Source organism: Haliotis asinina, chromosome 1, assembly GCF_037392515.1.
Source record: "Haliotis asinina isolate JCU_RB_2024 chromosome 1, JCU_Hal_asi_v2, whole genome shotgun sequence".
NCBI classification, from domain to species: Eukaryota; Metazoa; Mollusca; class Gastropoda; order Lepetellida; family Haliotidae; genus Haliotis; species Haliotis asinina.
Window position 1 is genome coordinate 82,428,518 of NC_090280.1, and position 12,058 is coordinate 82,440,575.

General features: G+C 41.2%; 1 protein-coding gene across 1 annotated transcript; it reads right to left on the bottom strand.

Moving 5' to 3' along the window:
- Window positions 1–1,608: 1,608 nt before the first annotated feature.
- On the bottom strand, window positions 1,609–11,656 carry LOC137298091 (TWiK family of potassium channels protein 18-like). The gene is made up of 2 exons (XM_067830171.1): window positions 11,143–11,656; window positions 1,609–2,665 (listed from the first exon to the last, which is right to left on the bottom strand). The coding sequence occupies exons 1-2, from the start codon at window positions 11,654–11,656 to the stop codon at window positions 2,037–2,039; spliced, it is 1,143 nt and encodes a 380-aa protein (XP_067686272.1). The 3' UTR covers window positions 1,609–2,036.
- Window positions 11,657–12,058: the final 402 nt, after the last annotated feature.

The following is a 12,058-nucleotide window of genomic DNA, read 5'->3' on the forward strand; positions in this document are numbered from 1 at the left end:
AGTCAACGTGTTGTAACTACTGGTAGCACGTAAGTCAACGGGTTGTAACAACTGGTGGCACGTAAGTCAACGTATTGCAACAACTGGTAGCACGTAAGTCCACGTGTTGTAACTACTGGCAGCACGTGAGTCTACGTATCGCAACAACTGGTAGCACGTAAGTCAACGTGTTGTAACTACTGGCAGCACGTAAGTCAACGTATTGCAACAACTGGTAGCACGTAAGTCAACGTGTTGTAACAACTGGTAGCACGTAAGTCAACGGGTTGTAACTACTGGTAGCACGTAAGTCAACGTATCGCAACAACTGGTAGCACGTAAGTCAACGTGTTGTAACTACTGGTAGCACGTAAGTCAACGTATCGCAACAACTGGTAGCACGTAAGTAACCAAAGAAATCTGGATCGGTAAAAAGCACTTGCTCGTGTAAATACCTCTCCGGGTAATGATTTGACACATCTGGTTGTACCTTTTACAAAGAAGTGGTAAACATAATGTACATTTTTTTTCAAACGGAATAATTAAACTCGACATTTTGAAGTCAACGGTGTCTGTGGAAAATATGTAAATGCAGTTATCAAAATCTTTCGCTTTGAACTATGGCCATGGAGAAATGATTTCAGGTCACGCCCATGTCTGTAGAAGCAGTTACGCTTTCTGATATTGTCGTATTTGTGGCAGGCAAAGAAAATATATGTTGTATCCTCACATTGATATCCGCAGTCTCGGGATTGTGATACATGGCGTGTAAACGTATCAGCGTTCATTTCTCTGCAGCCGAGTCTGAGGCGACAGTGGACAATTTGACAGTAATTTAAGTCCAGTATTTGCGGGCTGATTGTGTCACCGTGGACAACGAATAAAACAGCGTGAGTAGAATAGCGTGTGGGGATCGACCATTTCACATAAGTATCATTTGTATGAAAATGAATGTTGCATTTCTGTTGTTAATGATCTTTTAGTCGTTTGTTATATTAACATAAAATTCATGTTAAGGTTCGTGTTTCATGCTGCACACATGCCCATTTATGCTTATGCGCAAAAAATACAACCAAACTACAAATATAATGGGCCTGGCATTGGAGCAAAGCTCACCACATGCAGTGGTGTTCCCGCCGAACCTGCGATGCGTTGTTATAAATGACATGTCGTTACTGATTTAAATACCGAGTTTGAAGTTTGTTATCTCCCCTTGGGCCATGACATAATATAAGGATATTATCGCATCCCTCCGAAGCTAAATTGGAAACGGAAACTTTGGACTTTGACCTCCCAATCTGAAGATTTTGTTATTTTAAATTATGTTTGGATGCCTTGGTTAATTATAACGTAGATCTGGTTTATCATCAAACTATACTTTCTCGTCAAATGGGCAGGATTTTACAACACGAAAGTATGTAACAGGGTCGAGTTCGTTAAAGGAGTTGATTTGGTGCGAGTTAAATACCTCTCGGAATAAATTGCTGACCTAATTCTGGGGTGTGTCGTTCCAACTGTGAGGTGTAACTGAGGTCAGCATGAAGCACATTGGATCATTTGCTTCTAATGAACCTTAAGTACCCTCTATACCATACTGTATGTTTTTGTTCATGATCACTTCATTAATACCTCAGAATTGCCTGCCTCCTCCCTGGCAAGGAAATGACATCGAAGGGCATTGGAGCAACCTCTAAAAACACGAATAATGTTCTTGTATATGGGTCACAACGATTTGCATTGAATTCCTGGATCAATTATTTGCTGTTTGTTCACCCACATATTGCGGTTGACGTTGAGCCGTACTTCACAGAGGAGTCTGATACCTACACAAATACTACACAATTACATATTGACTAGTACTACAATACTTCTTTGTACAAATCTTTCGGTCTGTGGTCCCAGTACAATAGTAGGTCACGATCTGGTCCTGTTTAAACCTTGTAGGTCCAGATTTCGATATCCCTATTGCTCTGGCTAAACCTACAATACTTCTTTGTACAACCCAAATACTTCGGTCTGTGGTCCCAGTACAATAGTAAGTCAAGATTCGGTTCTGTTCAAACCTTGTCCGGTCCAGATTTAGATATCCCCAGTGCTCTGGCTAAGCTTTTGAATATTTCCCTAACCTCAGACTGCATCAAGTCGAAGCACATTGATATCAAGGCAAGGCCGAACAGAAGGTACAAGGTGCATGAGACGCGTTTCGCTTGGTTGTGCCACGAGCCATGATGATACCCAGGGACATAGTCTCCAAACCCAATAGTACTCAAGGTTATGAAACAGAAGTACGAGCCTTCCAAATAATTCCATTCCGGCTCCCACAGGGTGAACAACATGGCTCCAAGGAATATATACCCTGCGAGGAGCAATAGGCACACAAAAATTGGTATTCTCACAACAGTGTTGTTGTGATCCGGAGGGCTTTCCACAACCCTGTCAATAATTTCTTCATTTCCGTATGTATAGCTCTTTCTGCCTCGGTCGGACTTTCGATGAAGGATCCTTCCTTGCCGGTTACTTTTATCGCATTGGCACCGTGGGATCTTTTTCCAAAAGAACCGAAAACACTTCGCCATGAGGCTGCCGATGTTGGCGAGGCAGAGAAGAGTAAGGGGAATCCCCACTATGGCGTATGCTATGGTTGCTAGGCGACCCCAGAAGGTACGAGGGGTCAGCTGTCCGTAGCCTGAAAAGAAACGCAACATTATTATGAACGTATATGGAAAGTTGGAAAAAGATTATGTAGCTGTATTTGGAAGGGTGTAAACCAAGAACGGAGACAGAATTGGTCATCAGTAATCCATGCTTGCCGGACTATGGATCGAGTGGTCAGGCGTGCTGACGTAGATGCAACATTTCAGCTGCGTAGACCACCAGATCCCGTTAGTCGCCTCTTACGACAAACATGGGTTGTTGAAGACCAATTCTATCTAACCCGATCCTCACGCGTCTCAAAGCATATCTTCGCTATTTAAGTTTCAACAAAGAGCGAGGCTCAATTACGTTCCAAGACGAAGGGCCACCTGTTCTAAAGACCTTATCTGTCTTGTTCATCACTTAAGCTGTGTTTATACTCAAAGGGTGAGGACATGATATGAGTTATACAATGCCAACTAGATAAATGATACAGAACACTCCTTTTAGAGACCACCTTGGAAAGAAGAATCCTAAATGTAGCATGAAATATTCCTCAGGATGTGGTGACACAGTATGGTTATTTGGAAGCTAATGGCATCTAACATCCCTTATCACGACTTCCACGTAATGAAAACAGAAGTCTCCGTGGGAAGTATGGAGACCAGATCGGTAGATACAAAAGTAGCATTGTGCACCATCGAGTCCTAAAACGGAATCAGCATCATAAACTGATCATCACGGTGGGGTCAGACTGGGAGTTCTGAGAAAGCCGTAACGAGGTGACATGGGTCAGATTTATTGTGTCTCCACGAGACGTCACAATCTACGTTTACTGAACAATACCGACATTCAATTTTGTTTCTGCTCGAGAGACGTTATTTGACATTTGTGACTGTGAATCTGTACACACCTGTATCATATTTCAATAACTTCGCACGAGAAGGCTTGGGTGGACTCTGCTTGGCTCCGAAAGGTTTTTCAGACATGCGTAAACATCTGTGCATTGATAGTGTGGACGTGCGTTAATAATTCCATGAGTACACATTTTACAATAACGATCAAGAACTACGCAATTCGCGTTACGTCTGAAACCTTACTTGCATACTCCCCACTGTACCGTTTTTAAATTTAAACAAATAAATGTTTACCTCAGCAAAATTCCAATGTCCAGGTGGGTAACTAGATCGGTATCTTAGAGGGTTCAGTAAGCATTTTCTACACATTCCTAAAACATGAAATTCTCGCTCACAAGAAGGCACGCCTTCTCCACGCGTTCTCTAGAAACATAAGAACATGCCAATTATCTATATTAAAACGATGCATTTCGATGTAAGTCATTATTCAGGGCCATCCCAGGAGATGGAGGGGTTCCTCCCTTGATATGTCACTTTTTGTTTACTCCAGTTTACTCTCCCAAACTTCCATGTTTTCAGAAATGCCACACTGTAATCTATTCAACCTGATTTGATTCGCGATACACACCAAGCTGGTTTCACATTTCCCATGATGACTGCAACGGATACTCCCACTTTGGTCACAGAGAAAATCATTTCTCTGTGATAAAGTGATGTTTGCTTATTAATACGACCAAGTGAAATTAAATTCTGATAAATATTTGAGTTGTCAGGAGGCAATTCAGTCATGCTGCCACAGATTTAGTGCTTCTGTCAGACCGAATGTGACGTATCGCTCCTCACGGAGGGGTAGTGGGTATAGAATATCGGCGGGCAAGAGCGCCTCTGGGAGATTGGTTAATTGAGTAATCTATCATTGTAATCGGCGTGTCATCGTTTGTGAACAAGTTTACCTAAGCTATATTTGTTGGAACAAATAGTTATAACGATTGTAAATATAAATAAGAAAACTGAGAGGCTCAGTCGTTGGAGGAACAGAGTTTGACGACCGGAGCATAGAAATCTCTGTTATCTGTACCGAGTTGCCCGTGGTGATTGGCTCTCACCATGATGATCTTGTAAGGTGAAACGCAGATCATGCTTAGCATGACTGCTGTTATCTTTACCAATGATGATCACGATTTAGGATAAACTTCCTTTGTGTTGCCAAGAAACGTCAACTGGAGCAGTATTAAAACCCGTATTAAATAGTGAATATTGTTTTGATTTGTATGGTTTGGATACATAACAAGGGAAGTGAGCATGGCTTCACGCTGATTTTGTAATTCAGCAATATCACGGCTGGGGTCAAAACAAACGGATTTACACATTATATCCAAATGGAGAATGGCACCCGGGTTTTCGATGATTGCTTTAACCAGGATCGAGTTAGTTGTGGTGCAATGTTAAACTTTATCTTGCTGTCAGGAAGACAGAATCACTTATAATATAAGGTCCTCCGTTTAATCTTCAAAGCAAGGACAGGCCTAGCCTCTGTTATCTCCAGGACCTCCTTCTGGAGCACAAGCCCGCGAGGACTCGATCTATGGGACAAGGCATGCTGTGTGTTCCACATGAAGGGACCACGTACTACCCATAGAGATCGATTCTTTACCAGAGAAGCCCCATGACACTGGAGTGATCTGTTATTAAAACTGAAACTTGTAAATAACTTGGCCAGTTTTAAAACCAATCTCAAAACCCTTATCTCAAGGACATGGGCCCAGACCAAGTGTACATTGTTGATACATGTGACATGCTTCCTCTCAAAGCGCTTTAGAGCAGTTATGCTGACTGGATTCTAAGCTGATGAGGTGCAATTCTCGTTTGCATGACCAACAAGTCTCAGATAATGTTGCTATATCAACATGGTTTCCACTTGGCAAGTATCTCTGTGAAATATACTACTTAACATTATACGGGTATCCGCCCCCAGAGTCAATCATTAACTTTACAGCACGTCAGTACGTAGGTTAGGTTGAATTATCCCCAAGGAGTTGAGAATGGAAATGTAATGGATTCTGATCGATTGATGGGTGATGATGTGCAGATACAATATAGGCTGTGGATTTGACGCACGTGTTATGGGTATCTCGAAAGGTGACAAATTTTAATCTTACAGGACCTCATAACGCAGGTTGGGTTATATACTAATACATTAGATAGTAATACATTGATGGGTAATAATGTGAATATAAAATTTAGATAGTGCATTTGATGCAACCTTAATATACATACTCAACCTGCTTTGTTGAAAACATTACGGTATGGACTAGTCGCCGACATATCATTGTCCTTTTAATAAGTATATAACATTATACTGGATGCATGTTCGCCACGGGAGAGTTATACAGTATTTAAACCCTGGTATTTACAGATGTGGGAAATAGCTAGTCTGTATGACCATGTCAACACATCAGGGTGAGTGAGTAAGATTTTACGCCGTTTTTAGCAATATTCCAGCAATACCACGGCGGGGGACACCTGAAATGGGCTTCCTACATAGTTCCCGTGTGGGGAATCGAACCCGGGCCTTCGGTGTGACGAGCGAACACTAGGCTACCCCACCGCCCCACTCATCAGAGATAACTATAACGAATTCGAGTTAGATGAAATAAGAATCGACACATTCATATCTATTCATTTCAGTGTCAAATCGACTAATTAGTTTCAACGACATGACCCCACCAGTGCCTATGCTAATATCAAATAATTCACATGTTAAGAAAACCTGATTGGACCCGCCTTCATTGCATTGCAATTATGTATTCCATTGGGGAAAGGGATGTAAACGCATTAAGCATCCATCATGCAACGACTGTTATGTCAATTACTTGAAATGTATTGCACAGGCACGTGTAGCTTCAAGGACAATACACACATACTACATCATATATATTTCATTGGTCTGATGTATTGTTTCACATGAAACAACACACAGTGTCATGATGTCTGTGCTGTGTACTTATAGTACCAGTTATTCTGTTTTCAACGTAAATACTATTAGAATCCTTGCTGTTAGATGTTGCAACGTGACAATACCCAATTGATCGCAGTACTCAGTACAAGTGTTTAATACATTAGAATGATGTCTCTACTGTTTACACGCTATTTTTATTGTGTACACAAGATTATAATGAATCTGAGCTGTTGAATGATTGAAACGCTCGCTGTTCAGACTGGAGGTGTCATTGCGTTCACAGAACGACACCAGGTTATTTTTTTATTTTTTTCCTAGAGTTTGGTCGATATTGCAGACAGATCAAAAGAAGGGATATTAGATTTGGAGTGAGTGTGTGAGTTTAGTTTTACGCGGCACTCAGCAATATTTCAGCTGTATAGCGGCTGTCTGTAAATAATCGAATCTGGACCAGACAATCCAGTGATCAACAGCATGAGCATCGATCTGCACAAATGGTAACCGATGACCAAGTCAGCGAGCCTGACCACTCGATCCCGTTAGTCGCCTGTTATGGCAAGCATGGGTTTCCGAAGGCCTATCCTACCCAGGGACCTTCACGGGTCTTAGATTTGGAACTACAATGATGGTCCGTATTGTGCTGTTTGATGACACAGGGTTTGATGTCATTATGATGATTTATACAGTAATATACTACAATCAAAAAGTATGTGAACACCCTAACATTGGATAGTTATGTATAAACTAAAACAGTTGCCACAAGCTGCATGCAAGCTGCATGGGAAGTCTGTCTTCTACATGCACTAGGCTGTCGTGTTTGGGCGTTTGAACCAAACATTGTGCTGGTGTGTTTCAGCTACTTTGTTTTTCGCTCCTTTTGACAACGTTTCATTTGACTCAAACTCAACGAATATTGAATCAGTTGCATCACTGCAGGTTATAACGAGTCGTTTAAAGTGCCAACAGAAAGCTGCATTTACTCTAGAGTATAAATGATCTCGCCACGTTTTAGTTGATACACGACTCTCAAATGTTAGGGCGTTCCCAACTGTATGGCTGTTATAGAACAGTTTCAATAAAGGTAAGAATATTTCGACGTCAATATTGTTTTTCACATTGATGGACAACGCGTTAATTACAATGGTGAGATAACAAGGGAAGACAACAAGGGAACCAAGAGTTGTAACTACTGGCTTCCCTTGTTATCTTATCATCTATATAGCTGCCTGTTTCCTAGTCTTTCATTCATCCGTGAAGATCCGTGAAGATGCGGTATAGAACTGATGTTCAGTAATCCATGCTTGTCAGTAATATTTCAGCTATATGGTGGCGTCTGTCTGAACCTGACCATCCGGTGATCAACAGCGTACACAACGATCTACACAATTAGCATGCACAGACATGAGTCCACCAAGTCAATCAACCGATCATGTTAGTCGCCTCTTATAATTAATCCAAAAAATCCACGAACACGGATATGCCACAGAATCTCTGTGAACTGGACAAAGCGGTTTCTGGCGCGGTCAAGGGACGCAACTCTGTATAGCCATTTAAACAACTGGGTCACCCTTCTCGTATATGATATTTTAAAGTGTTTTTACTGTAATGAACATATAGATGGTATAGATGTCACTGATTATAGTGTTAACAGTGTTAGGTATCTACCAAACATCTGGGCCGTGTAATGTTACAACCGGTTATAAAGAATCTGACTTTCCTGTTACTCACCAACTTCTAAAATGCCAATCAAACCGCTGGGGTATAGAGGTCTGATGTGTCTGATAACCAAGATGGAATTATCACGTCACACGACAATGAATGACTCGGTCATTATAGTAAATTGTCGGCAGTATGACTAATTGTCAGTTCGTATTGTCACCCGCAGTTATCAGTCGACGTAAAATCACTCAGTTGATTAAGATTGGAACATAATCACTTTCTGATTGCTGCCCTCAGCATATTGTTACACATGTACCATGTGTAGTACACTAGCGAGGCGTGTGGCGATGGAGAGAGAGAGAGAGAGAGAGAGAGAGAGAGGGAGGGAGAGGGAGAGAGAGAGAGAGGGAGAGAGAGAGGGAGAGGGAGAGGGAGAGGGAGGGAGAGAGAGGGAGAGAGAGAGAGAGAGAGAGAGAGATAGCGGGGGGCTGAGGGGGAGAGAGACGGGAGAGACAGAGCCAGGGGTGGAATAAAGATATTTATATGCAAAATTTATGTCTTCACTGGGCTTTCCAAAATGAGTATTCCTGCAGCTGTTGTTGTAATGACATTTTGATTTAAAGTTGAAACGTCACACTACTGTTGATGGACAGTTCTTGCCCAAGCCTCTCTGCTGATGCGACATACTAATCATACAAACCAAAGTTGTTTAAATGAAGGCATAAAAAATAATGCATCAATTTCTCATTGCATCATGAGTAGATAAGTACAAGAGCCAAACCATCCAACACCACTTGCGTCTTGTTTTGGTATGATCCAATGTTTTGACACGTTTATATTGACATGTACGCAGAGGGGATTGTGACTGTATTCCATCAATGTCTTGTGTGCACGCTCTTACCAACTTGGGTTAAGATGTAACCCATTGATGGGAGAATGGCCTAATATCTACTCAGCAATATTCAAACAACTATCACGGGACGTCAGAAATGGGCCTTACATATTGTGCTCATTTGGGGAATCGAACTCGAGTCTTCGGCGTGACGAGCGAACGCTTTCACCACTAGGCCCCCCCATCGCCACCGATACCCGAGACCACATCCTTATAAACTTTTGAACGTATAACTGAAAGCATTGAATAATTCGCATTTCCCTCGCCCATGCATTACACATACATTGAATAATGCGACGTCTCTTCCGAAGCCACGTTTTGATGACAAGGGGTCCAGGTGATTAATAGAATGGAAATATAATTCCCTACATCTGCGAAGATGGTATTTTTTCTGAATCTTCTTCCTACGTTCCGTATAGTGACATGTCACAAATTCGTGCTGCTTCCATTGAATTAGAATGAAATTGTGGCTGAGCAAGAAAATGTATTTTAGCATGAAGTCTGAATGAAGAGGTTTTCTCTTCCGTAGCCACGGCCATTTACGTTTCAGACACAAACGGAGATATATTGGAGCAATAAACCATTTCTGTTGAGCCATGCAAATTATTAAACTTGTGCGCATCAATCACATTTTAGATAGCGATATTGCAATGCATTGTGCATTATATACACCTACCGCTGACTCCAAATCTCGTTTGCATGTAAAATTGTTGAGATGAGATCAAGCCAGACCTTTTCAGGGAGGTTCATCTTTATTCAAAGTTAATAATAACGTTATTTGGCTGATTTCAGCCGGTCTTTCTGAGGCATCAAAGGGCATATCGTGTCAGATGGAGAACGGAGCTCCTTGACATGGACAAGCTGATTCGGGAAATAAAGTTTTATGTGTTTATTTATATAACTCTGTCATTCAATGTTTAGCATGGAAGTAGAACCCTCGAAATATGAATCTCCTCCACACAAGACATCACTGATGTTTAAGATAAGAAGATGTGAGTGTAAGTAGATATATTAGAATACACACAAGCGCTGAAGCAGAGAATCAGAGAACGCTGCACCTAAAGCGATACTAGGAGTGAAGAACTGATGTATATTGTTCTCATCTGTGTGTATTCTGGGATAAGATAGGTTCCTTGAAATATAAGCATTCAGTGGGATTCGTCTAATACATCCGAAGGTCTGATTTGGTTTTAGTTGACCTGAAATCGTAACCCAACTTCGGGGGGACACGTCACTTACAATGTCCACCCGTGGTCTGCATAAATAGAGGATATACTAAACAGCTCTGGATTGAAGAAACGCAACTCTGTGTTTTTTAAAATAGAAGACTTAAACATGAACGCTTACATTTTTTTCGAAACTTCCGCTTCTTTTGCTGATCAGTATATTATATGAGTGCCCATGTCATACTTTGTTTACGACACAAGTGCCTAAATTTCGGTATATCCCTCGCGAGAGCCGATAATAAGGTACGAATGTCGTAAATGTAACGTGGTATGATACGGGCATGATATTCTATATATTTGGGTTCATATTTTTCATACGATGCCTCAGGACAAAATATCACTTTGTCATGGTGACGTGAACAGTGCTATGGCGTCATGTTTGTCTCAGTTGTATGTGGCCTTAAGTGAAAGCCCACTATCCTTCAGTGTTTCATTCAATTACCAAGACGATATAGTTCAGTATTAACCGTACCTCGTCTTTCATTAGCGATGTATCCAATTTCTGCATTCTGATTTTATTTGATCTAGACTTTAGCCAGTTTGCAGTCATTCAATACAGAATTTGTTTGTCTGGGAGAAAGTCACATGTGTCGACGTTTATATTTACTTCACAGCAACAAATACTGCCACATCAACTAATGTAAAGCAATCAAGCATTCTGTACACAATGTAAACAATCAAGATCAACATGAGAAATGGGTTGCGGGCAGCAGTCCCGAACACATTCCCATAATGTTAATTTTCTGTCATTACATACACTGACATAAATAAATTAAAGGAAAACAAGATAATTTGTCATGGTAATTGTTGTTCTCGTTTACCGTCATTACAGTATTGAGCTGGCTGACAAACAAGTCATTTTTGAGAAACTTGAATAAAATTTCTTAGTCACTGACAAATATCCAGACGGGGTCTGGATCCACATTGAAAACTCACCTATGGTTGTGATAACAGTAACGGAGTAAAGTAGCGCCCCTGCATAAGTCCACTCGGAAGCTTCTTCCGTCTCTGTGCCATCCCAGCCCGTCTCTCTCACAGTCTTATAAATATTTTGTTGAAAATCCTTGAAAATTTCATCCGCTCTTGCCGACCAGTTAGCCTCAAAGAGAATGTTGAGATTTTGCGTTACATCCCACAGCCTCTTCACATACAATTGTCTCGTAAATCCTACTTCAAATTTATTCTGTATTTCTTGCTCAGCTTCTAACTTCATGAAGATGAACCCTCCCATGATGGAGTACCCTATAACCAAGCAGGTCAGACCTACCTGTGAGACCATAAAGACTAAAAACTTTTTAGCGAAGCTGATCAAATTCTTCTTTACTCTGTCCGATCTCCGTACCTCGAGACCAGCCTGGGGAGGCATGTGTGTGTTGTTTTCAACACTCCTGATAGACGGTGACGCTTTGGAGATCTCCTCCATAATAGGCCGTCCGGGAGAATCACACATTTTTAAAGTTTTTTCAGACTGCTGTGCGAATGATCTGTATTAAACGCGTGTTCCTAGAAACACAGAATTTTCAGATTTTCACGGGACAGTAAGTAGCACAGGAAATGTAACCATTTTAAACTGTTCATAGGTTCACTGACAGTGTCCAAAGCAATGTGTATATTTTTTTCCATCAATCTGATACCCATCCATTATCATCTGTGATGCTCATTGATTGTACATGCATCCGACGAATGTCTTTCACAACATTCGTTAAACGGTGGTCCTCATTTAATGCATCTGCGTGTCTTATCTGATTTCACACATACGATAATGCACGTCACCAAACTATATTCACCAAGTTTTTTCACAAGCAGTTCCCACAGTTGCCAATTTCTTCATTCAGGTCCTTTCTTCAAAAGA